Below are 20,889 nucleotides of genomic sequence, written 5' to 3'. Positions count from 1 at the left end.
AATCAACTCTTTCTATGACCTGTGACCAATGGCGAGTTTGAGGGCTGGTCAAAGTTACAGGTGTGGGCTTTGGTCATCAAAGAGTGAAACTAATTGGCTCCTGTGGGAATGGGACCTGCAACCCCAGACTCATTAACCCCACAGGAAGGCAATGCCTGCAAGCATACCAAAACGTACCAAACAATTATCTTAAAAATGTGACTCATGTCTAGTTGGCACTGGTTTTTAAAAATAAAAATAAAACATGCTGTTTTACTAATTATTTTCTTATTCCAACGAGAAAGAATCTGAGGTAGATATATGGAGAAAAATATCCAGAAGGTTTCCTCTAAATTTTTAAAAAGCTATTTCTAAAGATACATAGCGCAAAGCCGAAAATGGTCAAGGATTCTAAAAACACAGTGTGTTTACTTAAAGTGTCAAGCCTGAATCAAGATATCATTAATCATGTTAATGATGAAGGGATTTCTATTTCAAAGAGCATATTATGAACAGAAAGACATACTGAAATTTTTCAGAATTCAGTAAATTGACTTTCATCCAAATCATTGCACTATAACATAAAGTATCGTGTAATTTGGGAGACACATTGAGTTTCCACTTTGGCTATTTTATCCTCTCTTATCTTTCTCTCCCAGGTTATTTTCTTGAATCTGCCTGCAATGCAAGAGATCAGGTTCAATCTCTGGGTCGGGAAGATCCCCTAGAGAAGGGAATGGCAACCCACTCCAGGATTCTTGCCTGGAGAATGCTATGGACAGAGGAACCTGGAGGGCCACAGTCTGCAGGGCCACAAAGAGTCAGACACAACTGAGTGACTAACAGTTTCACACTTTCAAACGCAACTTACTTTTCCTCTGTGTTCTGGATCTACTGCACAAGCTGAACATCCCCACTTACAAGAAGATTAAGTTTAGGCTCTCAAACCCACTCTTTCTTCCCAGTGCCTGAATATACTAGCCATTCATTCAACATGTACTTACTGTGCTGAGAAATACACACAGTAGATAACCAATTAAACTTTTCCTACCACTCAGCAGCTCTCATCTCTTTTTCCAGTTTGAAGCATTACACATAAATATTTATGTATTAGCTTTTTATTTTTTCCTCTTCTCCAATATTAGGCTGATGACAGCTGACTTTCAAACTTTACTGTAAAACTCAGGGTAAAAATGTTCCTTGCAATCTCTACCTATCCACATTTTTCCCTTGTGGGCTTTGATCCCTTCAAAAATAGAGACATCTAGGTTGCTTCCATGTCCTGGCTATTATAAACAGTGCTGCAATAAACATTGGGGTACACGTGTCTCTTTCAATTCTGGTTTCCTTGGTGTGTATGCCCAGCGGTGGGATTGCTGGGTCATAAGGCAGTTCTATTTCCAGTTTTTTAAGGAATCTCCACACTGTTCTCCATAGTGGCTGTGCTAGTTTGCATTCCCACCAACAGTGTAAGAGGGTTCCCTTTTCTCCACACCCTTTCCAGCATTTATTGAGCAGGATAAGGACGCTTGGGGCTGGTGCACTGGGATGACCCAGAGAGATGGTACGGGGAGGGAGGTGGGAAGGGAGTTCAGGATTGGGAACACGTGTACACCCGTGGTGGATTCATGTTGATGTATGGCAAAACCAATGCAGTATTGTAAAGTAAAATAAAAAAAGAAAAAAAAAATAGAGACAATTCAAGTCTCCACTTTCTCGGCCACTGCAGATCCTGTCCCCGAGAGCCTATCATTTAACAATGTAAATAGGACAAGAAGTTTGCAGAAGAGTGGCTAAGGCGATTTTTGAGGAAAGATTCTAATTATTCCCCTTCTCCCCCTGCCTTAGAATAAACAGGCTGCTCCATCTCTCCAGAATATTTTTTGTCCTAAATGCACATACCAAGAATGATATAAAATGATACATTTCTTCATTACTTATTAAAGAAAAACTGAGGTAAAAATATTATAAATAATGTCAATAACCTGACAAACCAGATTTTATATCTTTCTCAATTCCAGGATTCTAACACACTGTATCTGGACAAAGAAGATAATCCAAACTGGTTTTAATCTCCTATTAAAGCATTATTGAAATTGACAACATTCATAATAGCATTTTATTCTGCAGGCATATCCAATAAAGCCCATTTACCACTTCTAAATTTAGCAAAGATATTAGTAACTCACACAATTCAGACTTCTGTCATATTTCCAATCTATGGGCATGGATGATAGAACAGTTTGTTGACTTTTGATAAAATTCTATTGGTCAACTGTAAGAAAATACTTCTCTGACAATTATCAGTACATTTTCAATGTTTATGAGGGACTACCTCTGGTGAAAGGATTAACATATATGATGAGTCCTTTTCTAAAATAAAAAAGGGGTTGAGCTGACAAGAACTTTCTCAGAAATCTCCATTTTCTACATAACCTTGCTGTCTGTCTGCAACTCCTGCTGCTGCTGCTGCTAAGTCGCTTCAGTCGTGTCCGACTCTGTGCGACCCCATGGATGGCAGCCCACCAGGCTCCCCCATCCCTGGGATTCTCCAGGCAAGAACACTGGAGTGGGTTGTCAGTTCCTTCTCCAATGCATGAAAGTGAAAAGTGAAAGTGAAGTCGCTCAGTCATATCTGACTATTCGCGACCCCATGGACTGCAGCCCACCAGGCTCCTCCGGCCATGGGAGTTTCCAGGCAAGAGTACTGGAGTGGGTCACCATTGCCTTCTCTAGTCTGCAACTCCAGGAGCAGCAATAAGATAGAGCCTGCCTGATTGGTGCAGTACCTCGTAACCCAGTACCTTGTGACCTAGCAATATCTGATTAAATTTCATCTCAAGAGAAGTACTTACAAGAATAAAATTTTAAAAAAATTATTAAACATATGAAATTCCAACCTGCATGGGTGAAATAAATAACACTACTGCCAAGAATCCGCCTCCAAGGTGGGAGACTTGGGTTTGATCCCTGGGTTGGGACAATCCCCTGGAGGATGGCATAGTAACCCACCCCAGTATTCTTGCCTGGAGAATCCTCACGGATTGTAGCTGACAAGGCTGCATCCATGGGGTCTCAAAGAGTCAGACATGGCTGAGCAACTAAGCACAACAATGCCATACAACCTCACCAGCCTTTACATGTGATGATGTCCCCCATCAAAGAGACAGACGACTTCAGAAACTGTCCAGTGAAAACAGAAGATGGCCAAAGATCAGGCACGGTTTGAGTCCATTATTTGAAAAAGATGTGAGTGTATGTAGGAAAGACTGTATCTCAGCATTTATAACAGTGGCTTTCTATGAATGGTAGGATTGAGTTCATTTTTCATTTCTGCTTTGTAATTTTCTATAGTGTTTGACTCTGTAATTAGCCTATTTCTTTATATTTACAAATAAATGCAAGAGGTGCATTTGTATTTCTGAAAATAAGCCACTTATTTCGAAGCAGAAAAAACAAATCTCCATTTTGATTTTCAAAACACCTTGGGCGTCCTCTTAGACCATGTATCACATTAAATCAGTTATTTGATTACAGTTGTCCCTCAGTATCTGTGGGGGATTGGTTCCAGGACCTGCCAAGGATACCAAAATCCAGTGCACTCAAGTCTCACAGTGGCCTGTACACCTTCAGTTTATGCATCTGCATATATAGAAGGCCAAAATATTTAGTGAAAAATATCTGCATATAAGTGAATCTGAGCAATTCAACAGTACATGAACCATGAATTTCCAGTTGTTCAAGCTGGATTTAGAAAAGGCAGAGGAACCAGAGATCAAATTGCCATCATCCACTGGATCACAGAAAAAGCAAGAGAGTTCCAGAAAAACATCTGCTTCTGCTTTATTGACTACACCAAAGCCTTTGACTGTGTGGATCACAACAAACTGTGGAAAATTTTCAAGAGATGGGAATACCAGATCACCTGACCTGCCTCCTGAGAAATGTGGGTGCAGGTCAGGAAGCAACAGTTAGAACTGGGCATGGAACAACAGACTGGTTCCAAATTGGGAAAGGAGTACATCAAGGCTATATATTGTCACCCTACTTATTTAACTTATATGCAGAGTACATCATGAGAAATGCTGGACTAGAGGAAGCACAAGCTGGAATCAAGATTGCCAGGAGAAATATCAATAACCTCAGATGTGCAGATGACACCACACTTATTGCAGAAAGTGAAGAGGAACTAAAGAGCCTCTTGATGAAAGTGAAAGAGGAGAGTGAAAAAGTTGGCTTAAAACTCAACATTCAGAAAACTAAGATCATGGCATGTGATCCCATCACTTCATGGCAAATAGATGGGAAAACAGTGGAAACAGTGAGAGACTTTATTTTCTTGGGCTCCGAGGGGGGTGGGAGGGGGGTTCATGTTTGGGAACGCATGTACACCTGTGGTGGATTCATGTCAATCTATGCCAAAACCAATACAGAATTGTAAAGTAAAAATTAAAAATAAATAAATAAATTAAAAAAAAAAAAAAACAAAATCACTGCAGATGGTGATTGCAGGCATGAAATTAAAAGACGCTTACTCCTTGGAAGAGAAGCTGTGACAAACCTAGACAGGATGTTAAAAACCAGAGACATTACTTTGCCAACAAAGGTCTGTCTAGTCAAAGCTATGGTTTTTCCAGTAGTCATGTATGGATGTGAGAGTTGGACTATAAAAAAAACTGAGTGCCAAAGAACTGATGCTTTTGAACTGTGGTGTTGGAGAAGACTCTTGAGAGTCTCTTGGACTACAAGGAGATCCAACCAGTCCATCCTAAAGGAAATAAGTCCTGAATATTCACTGGAAGGACTGATGCTGAAGCTGAAACTCCAATACTTTGGCCACCTGATGCAAAGAACTGACTCATTGGAAAAGACCCTCATGATGGGGAAGATTGAAGGCAGAAGGAGAAGGGGACAACAGGGGATGAGATGGTTGGGTGACATCACCGACTTGATGGACATGAGTTGGAGCAAGCTCTGGGAGTTGATGGTGGACAGGGAAGCCTGGTGTGCTACAGTCCACGGTGTCGCAGAGTCAGACACAACTGAGTGACTGAACTGGGCAGCTCAAACCTGAACCTGTGCTATTCTAAGGTCAACCTCAGTTAGTTTTCCTGGCCAAACACTAAGCTCCTCTAAGACCAGTCATTGCTTTTCACCAACACTTCCCTGTGTTTAACTCAGAGCACAGCACGTGGCACATAACAGGTGCTTAACAGATTCTGACTGCCTATATAGCTTGTCACTTTCATCCACTGCCCTCTAGCCTCTACTACCTGGCTCCAGCTGAATCACCTTTACCTCTGCCAGATGTCATAAAGTCTTTAAGATAACATGGGACAAAGACTCCAATGTGTAGGCATTTACACACTGAAACATACTTTGGGGTAAAAAAAGGTGTCATTTGGCAAAGTTAGCCGAGCCACTACTGGAATCGCTCTTCTGGCCCATGTATGCACAGCAACATGAAAATAATGGAAGCTGAGAGTGCAAGAGAGCTGGGGGGGTAGAAAGTATCAGACTCAGTAATGGAGGGTCATTATGAGATGGACAATCAGAGAGCCACATCAGTTAAATTATAGCAAAGGGCTGGTATCTTTCTGTTGTGCTTCTTTTGTTTCCTGCTGAAAACCAGGCAATTTCTAGCCTATAACATAACAAATAGAACTAAGGTTTACATTTAGTAGTTTAGGTAGCTAATTCTACAGAATTTTGAAAATTCAACTAAGTTTCTGCCAGCAACAACCTCCTTACCACTCCTTGGAAATTAGGGGGCTTATTCCCTGACCCCACATCCTACCTTCCAAACTACTGCTAATGCCTGCTAGTGCTCCTGGTCCACACACTCCCTTCCTTCCCGGAGAGGCTCCAGGATATCTCTACAGAAGAAATTAAGGGGAACATTCTGGTTGGAGATGGGAACTAAGGCACTTGGCTTGAAGACACAAGCACAGAGCTAGGATACTGTTTTGACATTGATGGTTTTGGGTTTTACATGGGTAGTTGGGTGGTTAGGAGCATCAAATGGCTGTCCACTTTCACTTCCTAACTTTGCTACTTAGTGACTGTATCATACTGAGCAATTTACTTAACTTTCTGCACCTCACTTTTCCATCTGTAAAAATGTAAATAACAATATTACATTCCTAAGATGGTTCCTGGGAGGAGTATGCGGACGAGGTATTTTTTTTTAAAGTGCCTAGTACATAGTAATTGCCATGTAAATGTTCATTCTTGATAATATTTACTTAGATTGAAACATATATGTACATATAAAATATTTATATATGTTATATATGTATATATATACACACATAAATATATATACACATCTTTTAAAAATATTTTTGAAAGGAGGAATTCAGGATGATTATCAGAAAAGGAAGCACTGAAAGTCCTTCCAAGCTCCCCTCAGCATTGTGCCATTTCCCCCTTTTGCTACACACACAGGACCCTTTTTCAATTCTTCCTGCCTCCTCATGCCTCTTGCTAATTATCTCAGCTACCAGCAACCATTCTTCCCCTCAGATCACAGCTTGACATCTCTCACCTGATGGCTGCAATTGATTCTGTACATCCCTCTGTCTCTGTCTCAACCAGTGTCTACTCCATCACTGTCTCCCTCTGGTAATTATTTACTAAAGACAAGAAGAGGATTCATGAAACACCTGCTGTATGTCCCTGTGTGACTTGTAATCGATTCCCACCACTCTTTTTGACGCTGCATAAAAGTGAAAGTATTAGTCACTCAGTTGTGTCCGACTCTTTGAGACCCCTGCCTATAGCCCGCCAGGCTCCTCTGTCCATGGAATTCTCCAAGCAAGAAAACTGGAGTGGGTTGCCATTTCCTTCTCCGAGGGATCTTCCCAATCCAGGGATCAAATCTGGGTCTCCTGTATTTACAGGCAGATTCTTTACTGCCTGAGTCACCAGGGAAGCCCCAACACTCCATAGTCTCTCAGAAACTTGGAACCTTCCTAGACTGTATTTCTCTTTGAGATTCTGCATGAAAGGGTCAAATTATTTTACTTTTTTTCAAGGGTCACACACATAACTTCTAGAGAAAGTAATCATTTCAATTTTAACATGTAAAAAGATATTTTTCTTATACTTGTATTTCAAAGTTAGGAGTATTGCTTGGATAGTTGTAAACATGGATGTACGTATCTTAACCTGTATTTTCTAAATCCTAGGTTACATGTAGGAAACACAATTAGGCATCCTTTCTCCCATTAATCCTCAGAGTTAAATTTTAAAATCAACACATGGTTATGGTCAGGTATGCATAACATCATAGTAGGCAGATCAAACTCTTCACAGATTGAAGGAAATTTTGGCTATAAGCCCAGTGCTAATATTAATGAGAAAGTCAACCCAAGGACAGTCCAGCAGACCTGGAACAGAAGAATCAGAGTGATGAACACTGACAGTGTTACTGTAACTCCTAGCCATGAAGAAGCTGCCCTGGGAAACAGATGGTGGTGTCTGGCAGACACAGCCCTTATTGTCAGGCATATCCTACCAGGCATGCCAACTCTGTTTCCTTTGAACACTGGAAGCGTGTAACTCTCCTTTCCGTGATGATGCAACCTCAGCCAAACTTCTGATTTAGGTTCCCAGATAGTTTTCTACAACAGTTACAGGATGCACTCCTCAGGCCAAAGCAAGCAGTCTGCACACTTAAAAGTTATACACATATCTTATTTTCAATTAGTAGTCTGGCAACCCAGTTTATTTTCCGATGGCAGTCAATATTTTCACGTCTTAGTTTCTGGATTTCAAAACAGAGAGCCAGACCCTGTTTCACTAAATTAACGTAGCTCTGAGAGAAATTTCCATAGAGAATTGATGAGTTACTATGCATCTGTATATATTCAAATATTCCTGATGTTTAAGCTCGTTTTAGAAAAGGCAGAGGAACCAGAGATCAAATTGCCAACATCCGCTGGATCATGGAAAAAGCAAGAGAGTTCCAGAAAAACATCTATTTCTGCTTTAATGACTATGCCAAAGCCTTTGACTGTGTGGATCACAATAAACTGCAGAAGATTCTGAGAGAGGTGGAAATATCAGACCACCTGACCTGCCTCTTGAGAAATCTGTATGCAGGTCAGGAAGCAACAGTTAGAACTGGGCATGGAACAACAGATTGGTTCCAAATAGGAAAAGGAGTACGTCAAGGCTTTGTCACCTTGCTTACTTAACTTCTATGCAGAGTACATCATGAGAAACGCTGGACTGGAAGAAACACAAACTGGAATCAAGATTGCCGGGAGAAATATCAATAACCTCAGATATGCAGATGACACCAGCCTTATGGCAGAAAGTGAAGAGGAACTAAAAAGCCTCTTGATGAAAGTGAAAGAGGAGAGTGAAAAGGTTGACTTAAAGCTCAACATTCAGAAAACGAAGATCATGGCATGTGGTCCCATCACTTCACGGGAAATAGATGGGGAAACAGTGGAAACAGTGTCAGACTTTATTTGGGGGGGCTCCAAAATCACTGCAGATGGTGACTGCAGCCATGAAATTAAAAGACGCTTACTCCTTGGAAGAAAAGTTATGACCAACCTAGATAGTATATTCAAAAGCAGAGACATTACTTTGCCGACTAAGGTCCATCTAGTCAAGGCTATGGTTTTTCCAGTAGTCATGTATGGATGTGAGAGTCGGACTGTGAAGAAAGCTGAGCGCCAAAGAATTGATGCTTTTGAACTGTGGTGTTGGAGAAGACTTTTGAGAGTCCCTTGGACTGCAAGGAGATCCACCCAGTCCATTCTAAAGGTGATCAGCCCTGGGTGTTCTTTGGAAGGAATGATGCTAAAGCTGAAACTCCAGTACTTTGGCCACCTCATGTGAAGAGATGACTCATTGGAAAAGACTTTGATGTTGGGAGGGATTGGGGTCAGGAGAAGGGGATGACAGAGGATGAGATGGCTGGATGGCATCACTGACCTGATGGACATGAGTCTGAGTGAACTCCGGGAGTTGGTGATGGACAGGGAGGCCTGGCGTGCTGCGATTCAAGGGGTCACAAAGAGTCAGACACAACTGAGCAACTGAACTGAACTGAACTGATTCCCCAAATTATAGATTAGAAATGTTGGGACATATGGATGATTTACAAAGGTTAATGTGAAAAAGAAGATTAATGATTTCTAAACTGGGTGTAGGGACTTCCCTGGTGGTCTGTGCTTTCCATGGCCGGGGGTGCAGATTTGATTCCTGGTTAGGGAACTGAGATCCCACGTGCCATGGGGTATGGCCAAAAAGAATAAGAAATCAATCAATAAATAAACTGGGTATAAGTGAAATAAATCATTGACTTGTTTTGCACATCTTAGATTTCCTTTACCATACTTCTTTCTTGCCAGTATGTGAAGAGCCCAAATTCTAAGAGGTAGAATCAAGTACCAAACTGCACATAATTGTATGAAGGGGTGATACTGGTGAGGCAAGTTAAGAGTTTACTATAAAATCTAACGTGGAACACCTGTTGTAGCCAGAATCAAGGGTATTTTCACATGAAAATATCCAAGAACTATTTCTGTAAAATTTGAACTTTTAACAGGGAAAGAATTCTAACAAATTTCAGACATATGAACTCTATAAGATACCCTCACAATTTTAAATTCTCTTTTCAAATAAAAACATTAACTTGCCATTGAATTACCTACTTTGCATTTTCCATTCATTCACACAGCATACATTTCTAGAACATCCACTAAATGCTAAGAGCCGTGCTGGACAACTGGACCAGAACCACAAGACACCATCTGTCTGTTTGTGAGGAGTTCATTGTGTTTTGGATGGCCCCCCAATCAAAACATTACCTCACATCAAGGCATCTGCTCACTGAGGGACAAACCAAGGACAGGCTCCCGTGTCAGTCTCGTCCTGGCTCTGTGAAGCAGGCCACACCACAGCCTGTCTTGTGATAAGATAATTATATCTGTGTTTTAATCTCCCTCTCTCGTTCCTGCTTCTTATTCATCTTCTATTTCCCCAACCTCATCTCCTTCCCCCCTCCTCCCCGCCTCCACACCTCTTCTTTCTCCTCCTCCTCTGTCCCCTTCCCTTCCTCCTCCTCTTTTTCTTGGGCATTCAATTTTTGTTTTGAGGATTCAACTCCAATACATGTGTCTGCCAGGTGGTATAATTCCTTTTTTAAAAAAAATATGGGTTTATTTATCAGCTCTGCTGGGTCTTTGTTGCTGTGTGCGGGCTTCTCTAATTGTAAGAAAGCTCAAGCTCTGCATGAGCTTCTCACTGTGGTGGCTTCTTTTGCTGCTGAGCATGGGCTGCAGGCATATGGGCTCAGTAGTTGCAGCTCAGTGGTTCTAGAGTGCAGGATCAGTGGTTGTGACACACGGCTTAAGGGATGCCCCACAACATATGGGACATTCCCAGAACAGGGATCAAACTGGTATCACCTGGATTACAACATGTATTCCTAACCCTTGAACCACCAGAGAAGCCACCAGGGTATAACTGTTTTAAAAACATGTGTCCTTAATATCTCCTAGGGGTTTGAAGGGGTTCACAAGCTTTCCAGAAATTGTTTAATTTTTAAATTTTAATAATAATTTTATTTTCATCAGAATATAAAAGTAAACATTTTATAGAAAAAATTCACCCCTGAAATATTTTTTCATTTATTTTTACAGAATATATTTCAGCTTCAATTTTTTTTAAATTGAAATACTTAGCACCTAGTAGGGATCACAGAATATATTCTAAGGCATCCATAAAAATAAGCTCTACAGAAACACAACTCTAAACAAATGATCCTATGCTCTGCCTAAAGAAACTGCTTACTTAACTAAAAACTAATGCACACAGTTAAACTGCAGAAACTCATCTTTAATCTGAGGCTATCTATGTTGCCAAATTGAAGATAAGGATGAGATGGGCTCTTAAGGAAACAGAAAAGATTAGCAGATTTTTCTGACATTCACATACTGAATACTGTGAATTTGTATAGTATCACTTATCCAGCTCTCAATCTACAGAAAAAAAATCCAGAGTTCAATAAAATGCCATCAAATTCATCCATGCTAGTACTGCTTTTCATTGCCATAAAAGTTGCTGATTATTTGCCAGAAAAATATCTTCATGCTTTTTAAAAACCACAAACAGCTTTTAAATGAAGTATAAGTCAAAGATTATTCTGAATGTCAGCTATTTAGAGATATGAATCTATAAAAAAAGTTTCTTTTTAAGTTCTATTTAGTTTAATTTTGGATAGATCTATTGAAATAGAAGGCCTAAAGGCAAGTATTGATGAGAAAATGTCTATCCCACCCTTAGAGCCACCTTACAGCTTATGAGACCTGAGTCTGGGAATATGACAGCAGAGAGGAACACTGAAAGCCTCTTTTAGTCCCATCCTTCTCTTCCCCTAAGTGTGAGAGAAAGAACGGCACTGGAGGTTATTTGAATTCAGTGGCAGGCTTGAACCCTTCCCAGAGTCCCCAGATCCCCTGGTGCTGAAAGTGTCAAACCTTTAATTCCAGGTTGCTTCCTTCACCCTAATATAGGACAGCAATCTCTTGAAAACAGATTTTTAAGTTCTCTCCCTCTTTGAGTTCTGACCACAGAACTTATAAAATATTGTTTCATGATATATGTATATTTGAATTTAAAGTTAGGAAGTCATTCACTTACCATGATAAATTAGTTACAGACATTGCAGCAATTTCTGGAGGAGTCTTGTGGCACAGTCTTCTCTTGGTTTCAAAGTAGGGAATGAGTAGGTCAAGTAGACAAGACCGTCAGGAATTTTAGCTTTGCTACCACAATGATGCGCAAACCACTTATTTACTCACACTTTGAGAAAATCTGGAAAGAAAAGGAAGAAAACAGTATCTTTAGTACCTAGTTCAAATGTTAAGACACTCATAAACCAAAGAAAATTAAACCAAGTTTATGATAAACTGAGTGCTTTTTCTGGAAAATAAAGTGAGTGAAAGGTTAATAAACTGTCAATTCTCTGAAGCAAAAAATACAGAGAAACAGACTGTATTTTAGAGGCACTGAACTTTCTTCCCATTAGGGTCAATCAATTATGTGGTCCAAATCAATTTTATACACTTGTGATAAAAAAGATCAAGACATTGATTAGCTCATAGCAGATACTGAAAAAAGAGTTCCTTGGGACAAATTGTTGTTATATCCAAAGTTTTAATAAAAAATCATTCATTACTACATCTGAACAAATAAGAATTTATACTGAGTAACACATGGGAGGTAACCAGCATGTTTTTAGGTAACAAACATTTCCACACATTTTTTGGAGCATTTACTGTGTCCAGTGTTCTATGATTCTGAACCAAAATTTTCTTAGGGTACAATTAACTCCATGGTACTACAGTAGGCTCTTTCATTTGGTCAGGTCATAAATCTGTTGACAAACATTCATTGAACATACACTATGTATGTTTAGGCTATCCTAGGTAGAGCTCAGGAATAAAGACAAATGGCACATGAATAAAACATCGTCTTTGTCATCAAAATATTTAATATAAAAAAGATAATTATAATAAAATAGGGCAAGAAAGATTTCCACAGAGTGTATGGGAATACAGAAGAGGGGCTTCTAGCCCACTATTAAGACATTTTTGGAAAGATATCTAAGGAAAATATGTCCCATACTAATACTATCAAATCTCATTGCAAGTTTCAAAAAAAAAAAAAAATAAAGTGACAGAATAGACAGAGTTTATCCCTTTCTCATAGAAACCAATCTTGAGTCTTAAGAAGGCCAAGGTGGATATGGCAACTTCATGGACACCGGGTATGCAGGCTCCTTTTTTGTTTCACCATTCTCAACAGATGGTTCCCCATCATGCTCTAACTGGCTGCTGACTCTAGGGAGAGTGTCTGGGTCCAGCTGGCAGAAAAGAGGAAGAGGGAAAGAAGGATGCAACCCAAGATTTACACATGAAATTTCCACTTGCATTTCATTGGCTGGAATGTAGTCACATGACCATTCCTAGTCTAAGGGAAACTAGAAAATGCAGCCATTATTCTAGACAACCCTCTGCTTAGTCACAACTCACGGTGTCTATGAGAAAGCAAGTGGGGTGGGTGGAGTGGGCCTTGAGAGAAAATTAGCACTGTCTGCCATCATGTTGGAGAAGGCAATGGCAACCCACTCCAGTACTCTTGCCTGGGAAATCCCATGGACGGAGGATACTGGTAGGCTGCAGTCCATGGGGTCACGAAGAGTTGGACAGGACTGAGCAACTTCCCTTTCACTTTTCACTTTCATGCATTGGAGAAGGAAATGGCAACCCACTCCAGTGTTCTTGCCTGGAGAAATCCCAGGGATGGGAGCCTGGTGGGCCGCCATCTATGGGGTCGCACAGAGTCGGACACGACTGACGTGACTTAGCAGCAACAGCCATCATGTTTGAGATTCTGTGATCTTTACCCCCAATATTTTATGATGTATGCCAAAGCCTTTGACTGTGTGGATCACAATAAACTGTGGAAGATTCTGAAAGAGATGGGATTACCAGACCACCTGACCTGCCTCTTCAGAAACCTGTATACAGGTCAGGAAGCAATAGTTAGAACTGGACATGGAACAACAGGCTGGTTCCAAATAAGAAAAGGAGTACATCAAGGCTGTATATTGTCACCCTGCTTACTTAACTTCTATGCAGAGTACATCATGAGAAACGCTGGGCTGGAGGAAGCACAAGCTGGAATCAAGATTGCCGGGAGAAATATCAATAACCTCAGATAGGCAGATGACACCACGCTTATGGCAGAAAGTGAAGAGGAACTAAAAAGCCTCTTGATGAAAGTGAAAGAGGAGAGTGAAAAAGTTGGCTTAAAGCTCAACATTCAGAAAACGGAGATCATGGCATCTGGTCCCATAACTTCATGGCAAATAGATGGGGAACAGTGGAAATAGTGTCGGACTTTATTTTTGGGGGCTCCAAAATCACTGCGTATGGTGATTGCAGCCATGAAATTAAAAGAAGCTTACTCCTTGGAAGGAAAGTTATGACCAACCTAGACAGCATATTAAAAAGCAGAGACATTACTTTGTCAACAAAGGTCCATCTAGTCAAGGCTATGGTTTTTCCAGTGGTCATGTATGGATGTGAGAGTTGCACTATAAAGAAAGCTGAGCGCCAAAGATCTGATGCTTTTGAACAGTGGTGTTGAAGAAGACTCTTGAGAGTTCCTTGGACTGCAAGGAGATCCAACCAGTCCATCCTAAAGGAGATCAGTCCTGGGTGTTCATTGGAAGGACTGATGCTGAAGCTGAAACTCCAATATTTTGACCACCTGATTCGAAGAGCTGACTCATTTGAAAAGACCCTGATGCTGGGAAAGATTGAGGGCAGGAGGAGAAGGGGACGATGGAGGATGAGGTAGTTGGAGGCATCACCGACACAATGGACATGGGTTTGGGTGGACTCCGGGAGTTGGTGATGGACAGGGAGGCCTGGTGTGCTGCAGCTCATGGGGTCGCAAAGAGTCAGACATGACTGAGCAATTGAACTGACTGAACTGAACTGCAAAGTGGCAAAAATGGGACAGAGGGGAAGTGGAAATGACCCATGTTCATGGGTAATTTTACATATTTTATATATAATTTTAAATATCAAGCTTCCTCAGTTTTCTTAAATCATTCATAGAACCAATAAAATGTTTTCTGTGCCCTACTATTTACCAAGCCTTAACTAAGGACACAAAGATTAATAAAATACAGTCTTTGCTCAGAAAGAGTTCACTGTCTAACAGAGAAACCATCATATAAAAAATAAAATAAAATACACTCTAAAAATTGCTCTGTATGTTCAAAGGCATACAAGGAGCTATAGCAGAATAGAGAAAGTACCATAATTCTAACATTTTAATTGTAAGAGATTCTGACTGCCAGTGGAGTAAGCAGCTAGAAAGTCTATATCCTAAATCATCTTGCATGCCAAGAAGCTTTCAAGTACATCCTGCCCATGGTTAATTGTTAAAATATATGGGGGCTTATATGGGTGGCAAAGAGTCGGACATGACTGAGCAACTGAACTGAAATGAACTGAACTATGTTTACTAAGGATACAAGAACTTGACATTCTCCTCCTCAAACTGGTAACTGCAAACACTCACAATTTATATTCACTGAGTCTTATCAAAGGTTTGGTTATTGCCCCTCTCCTCTCCCCCGAAAATGTATGGAATACTGTCTGACACAATTCATCCTTCTAGAAATTCTTAATTCTATCTTTAGAGAAATGTAATATATCTGGATGTTATTATTTTAATACATAACTAAATTATGCTTACTGAATTATACTTTGGGGTTTTGCCAAGAGTGTGCATGGAGGGACATCATTAAAGAAAATAATGAGTAAACAAGCAAAAATTAGGCCTGTGAAATCAGCTATTAGGTTTAGTGAAATATTAGTCAGCACAAAAATACTGCCCTTGTAAGCATTAAGTGGAAAAATGTGTCAGGTCTCAACAGCAGGAAAACTACTGTTCTAAATTTCTGGTTTCTGTCAATATGGTTTGCTTGATCTCTAGTCAATAATACAGAGAAATAGAGGAAACCAAGAGAATGGTTAAGACTAGAAATCTCTTCAAGAAACTTGGAGATACAAAGGGAACATTTTATGCAAGGATGGGCAAGATAAAGGACAGAAATGGTAAGGATCTAACAGAAGCAGAAGAGATAAAGAAGAAGTGACAAGAATACACATCGGAACTATACTAGAAGGTCTTAATGAAACAGATAACCACGATAGCAAGGTCACTCACCTAGAACCAGATATTCTGTAGTGTGAAGTGAAGTGGGCCTTAGGAAGCATCACTACAAACAAAGCTAGTAGAGGTGATAGAATTCCAGCTGAGCTATTTCAAATCCTAAAGGATAATGCTGCTAAAGTGCTGCACTAAAAATGTCAGAAAACTTGGAAAACTCAGTGGCCACAGGATTGGCAAAGTTAGTTTTCATTCTAATCCCTAAGAAGGGAAATGCCAAAGAATGTTCAAACTACTGTACGATTGCTTTTGTTTCACATGCTAGTAAAATGATGCTCAAGATCCTTCAAGCTAGGCTTTAGCACTACCTGAATCAAGAACTCCCAGATGTACAAGGTGGGTTTCAAAGAGGCAGAGGAACTGGAGGTCAAATTGCCAATATCCTTTGGATCATAGAAAAAGCCAGAGGGTTCCAGAAAAACATCTACTTCTGCTTCACTGACTATGCTAAAATCTCTGTGTGGATCAAAACAAACTGTGAAAAATTCTTCAAGAGATGAGAGTATCAGACTACTTTACTTGTCTCCTGAGAAATCTATATACAAGTAAAGAAGCAACAGGAACCAGACATGGAACAATAGACCGGTTCCAAATCAGGAAAGGAGTATGTCAAGGCTGTATATTGTTATCCTGATTACTTAACTTATTTGCAGAGTACATCATGCGAAATGCCAGACTGGATGAATCACAAGCTGGAATTAAGATTGCAGGGGAAAATATCAACAATCTGAGATATGCAGATGCTAACACTAATCACAGAAATTGAAGCAAAATTAAATACCCTCTTAGGAGGGTGAAAAGGACAATGAAAAAGCTGGCTTAAAACTCAACATTCAAAAAGTTAAGATCATGGCATGCAGTCCCATCATGGCAAACAGAGAGGGAAAAAGTGGAAGCAGTGACAGATTTTATTACCTTGGTCCCCAAAATCACTGCAGACAGTGACTGCAGGCAATTAAAAGACACTCGCTTCTTGGAAGGAAAGCTATGAAAAATCTAGATAGCATATTAAAAAGCAGAGACCACTTTGCCCACAAAAGTCTGTATAGTCAAAGCTATTCTCCGCCCCCGCCCCCGGCTTCCTCACAGCTCAATTGTTAAATTATCTGCTTGCAATGCAGGAGACCTGGGTTCGATGCCTGGGTCAGGAAGATCCCCTGGAGAAGGAAATGGCAACCCACTCCAGTATTCTTGCCTGGAGAACCCTATGGACAGAGGAACCTGGCAGACTAGAGTCCATGGGATCACAAGAGCCGGACACAACTGAGGGACTAAATCACCGTGTTTTTTTCAGTAGTCACGTATGGATGTGAGAGTTAGACCAGAAAGAAAGCTGAGTGCCAAAGAATTGATGCTTTCAAACTGTAGTGCTGGAGAAGACTCATGAGAGTCCCCTGGACGGCAAGGAAATTAAACCAGTGAATCCTAAAGGAAATCAACCCTGAATATTTATTGGAAGAATTGATGTTCTAATATTTTGGCTACCTGATGCAGAGAGCTGACTCATTGGAAAAGACCCTGATGCTGGGAAAGGTTGAAAGCAAAAGGAGAATGGAACGGCAGAGGATGAGATGGTTAGCTAGCATCACCAACTCAATGGATCTGAATTTGAGCAAACTCTGGGAGATAGTGAAAGACAGAGAAGCCTAGCATGGTATGGTTCATGGGATCTCAAAGAGTTGGACGTGACTTAATGACTGAAAAAAATCAACAATTCAACAACACATGGCATCATTGCAACTTATGTTTATTTCCTTGCTTTAACTTATGGGAAGCTCTGAAGCAAATTTATGACATGTCTTTAAGAACTATATAAGGCCTTGGGCCTTGAGGTCTGCTTTTTTTACACCAATCCATTTTTCCATTTTTGCCAACTTTAGTTTTTAACCTGTCTTGATACACACACACACTATATTTATGTAAATACATATAAAACCATTCTTAAGTCTGTTTTAGAGTGAGAAAAGACCACAGTTCCAGAGTTGTTTGCTTCTACCAAATGAAGAAATAACATGTAAAGAAATTAGATCCAGTATCTTAGATCAAGTCAAACAAAACTGTTCCTTTTGTAGATCAAATATCATCAGTGTGTGTGATCCAACTTAACATAAGTGAAGAGTCAACCACTACAGCCTTCAGCTTGACTAAACCTTAGACATGCTTCTTTTTGACTGTGGGTCCCTGACCTCCACTTTCTTAGAAAAACTACCAATGTAAATTCATTCTCTGCCTCTTTGAAATGTAAATCTTCTTCCAGTCTCTGGCCAGTTTTACAACCAAGGAAGGCCCTTCTTAAGTACCTAAGAACCAACCCTTTGAAATGTAACTCTGAAAGGAGATATTGCTCCACTCCCCATTCTCAGTGGGAGGACAGAAGTCTAACTTCCATAAACACCAATCAACAAAGATGCCTGATCACAATGGCCTACCTCCCCAACACCTCCACTACTTTTCTACTAGCTCGCCCACAGCACATAAAAACCTTCCTGCCTTTTGTTTCAGCAGAGGTGAACTCCATCTCTCCCCTCTACTTAAAGAATGCAAGAAAGAAAGTGAAGTCGCTCAGTTACGTCCGACTCTTTGTGACACCGTGGACTGTAGCCTACGAGGCTCCTCCATCCATGGGATTCTCCAGGCAAGAATATGGGAGTGGGTTGCCATTTCCTTCTCCAGGGGATCTTCCCGACCCAAGGATCGAACCTGGGTCTCCTGCATAGCAGGCAGACGCTTTACCGTCAAGCTACCAGGGAAGCCCCTCCTCTATTCAAACAGTCTTGATTTAAGTCGTTCTTGCCAGTTGAACTCTGGTTCAATTTTTCTTTGAGAGAGTCTTATTTTTAGTCCTTAGAGTTCAGAAAAATTTCCTAAGGTGCTGGCAATATTGTTAAAAACTGCATTCTTTTCTTAATCTACTTTACTTGTAAGCACTAACAACTTGGGTTTCAATAAGTTTATATTAAATGTGGATTTGTAAAAAAAAAAAAAAACTAGAGAATTCCATTTTAATGTAGACTGCACACAAATAAAATATTTGAACAAAAAAGTCATAGTGATCATTGATAATTGAGGCTTCCCAGGTGGCGATAGTGGTAAAGAATCTGCCTGCAAAGCAGGAGGCCAGGTTCAATCCCTGGATCAGGAAGATCCCCTAGAGAGGGGAATTGCTACCCACTCCAGCATTCTTGCCTGGAGAATTCCACCGACAGAGGAGTCTGGAGGGCTACAGTCCATAGAGTCGCAGAGTTGGATATGACTGAAGTGACTTAGTATGCATTCATAATTACTATGACATTAGTTTTGGTATTTATGTCATCCTTCATTTTTATTTGCATCTTATAACTAAATGACTTATTTCTTCAAGGACATACACCTTGAAGCACTCAATAAAGTTTACTGAGTTGAAAAACCCACGCACAAAAAGCCCTTTATGTTTACATTTTTATGAAGCAGAGTTTTTCAGAGGTCTTGAGAGTGGGCTTGTTATTCTGTTAAATGACATTTAAATGATTCATTGTTTATCAATACAACCTTTTCAGAAAAACATTTCTTTACGATCTTCAGGCAAGTTTAAATTTTCCATTTACTGTGATGATTCACAATCTTTATACTAATCCCAATATCAGTCTCCACACTGAAGTATGAATTTATAGCTTTTGGCCAAAATTCTAGCATTACTAAGAGTCACATTCTGCCCCTTTGTCACAAGGAAAAGAGAATATATCTTCATGGTTATATAAATGTTTCAAAATATATGGAATAATTTGACTTTCCCTGAATGCCAAGCCAGGACTTATAAGTTATAAGTACAGGCACAATTGTTCTCTTTAGGATAAACTTTTAGCACAATGTTGAGGAAAATGGTGTGTGAATTTAATAATAGACCCCTCACTTGGCACAGTCATTAAAAATGTGAATAACACCTGTAAAAAAAACTGGATTATTGGGATTATACTTTACCAAAATAATTATTTTAATAGTTTTATTGATGAGTAACATTCTAGGCAATGCCAAAGAATGCTTAAACTACCACACAATTGCACTCATCTCACATGCTAGTTGGAGAAGGCATGGCAATCCACTCTGGTACTCTTGCCTGGAAAATCCCATGGACGGAGGAGCCTGGTAGGCTGCAGTCCATGAGGTTGCTAAGAGTCGGACACAACTGAGTGATTTCACTTTCACTTTTCACTTTCATGCATTGGAGAAGGAAATGGCAACCCACTCCAGTGTTCTTGCCTGGAGAATCCCAGGGATGGGGGAGCCTGGTGGGCTGCTGTCTATGGGGTTGCACAGAGTCGGACACGAATGAAGCGACCTAGCAGCAGCAGCACACACTAGTAAAGTAATGCTCAAAATTCTCCAAGCCAGGCTTCAGCAATACGTGAACTGTTAACTTCCAGATGTTCAAGCTGGTTTTAGAAAAGGCAGAGGAACCAAAGATCAAATTGCCAACATCCGCTGGATCATCGAAAAAGCAAGAGAGTTCCAGAAAAACATCTATTTCTGCTTTACTGACTATGACAAAGCCTTTGAATGTGTGGATCACAATAACCTGTGGAAAATTCTTCAAGAGACAGGAATAACAGACCACCTGATCTGCCTCTTGAGAAACCTGTATGCAGGTCAGGAAGCAACAGTTAGAACTGGGCATGGAACAACAGACTGGTTCCAAATAGGAAAAGGAGTACGTCAAGGCTGTATATTGTCACCCTGCTTATTTAACTTCTATGCAGAGTACATCATGAGAAACGCTGGGCTGGAGGAAGCACAAGCTGGAATCAAGATTGCCGGGAGAAATATCAATCACCTCAGATGTGCAAATGACACCACACTTATGGCAGAAAGCAAAGAAGAACTAAAGAGCCTCTTGATGAAAGTGAAAGAGGAGAGCGAAAAAGTTGGCTTAAAACTCAACATTCAGAAAACGAAGATCATGGCATCTGGTCCCAACACTTAGATAGAGAAACAGTGGAAACAGTAGGTGACTTTATTTTGGGGGGCTCCAAAATCACTGCAGATGGTGATTGCAGCCATGAAATTAAAAGATGCTTACTCCTTGGAAGGAAAGTTATGACCAACCTAGACAGGATGTTAAAAAGCAGAGACATTACTTTGTCAACAAAGGTCCATCTA

The 20,889-nt window shown here is 40.3% G+C and overlaps 1 protein-coding gene across 2 annotated transcripts in view; it reads right to left on the bottom strand.

Annotated features, from left to right (window-relative positions):
- LOC120860696 (oxidation resistance protein 1) overlaps positions 1 to 20,889 on the bottom strand; it is a 459,170-nt gene that overhangs the window by 423,949 nt on the left and 14,332 nt on the right. For both annotated transcript variants that reach the window (XM_040236445.1, XM_040236447.1), the window contains exon 2: positions 11,644 to 11,817. In XM_040236445.1, the coding sequence (XP_040092379.1) occupies positions 11,644 to 11,666 (23 nt within the window). In that variant the 5' untranslated portion in view covers positions 11,667 to 11,817. The remainder of the gene's footprint in view (positions 1 to 11,643; positions 11,818 to 20,889) is intronic.

This window comes from Oryx dammah, unplaced genomic scaffold, assembly GCF_014754425.2.
Source record: "Oryx dammah isolate SB20612 unplaced genomic scaffold, SCBI_Odam_1.1 HiC_scaffold_11163, whole genome shotgun sequence".
Classification (NCBI taxonomy): domain Eukaryota; kingdom Metazoa; phylum Chordata; class Mammalia; order Artiodactyla; family Bovidae; genus Oryx; species Oryx dammah.
This window is presented reverse-complemented; position numbering and strand designations above follow the sequence as displayed.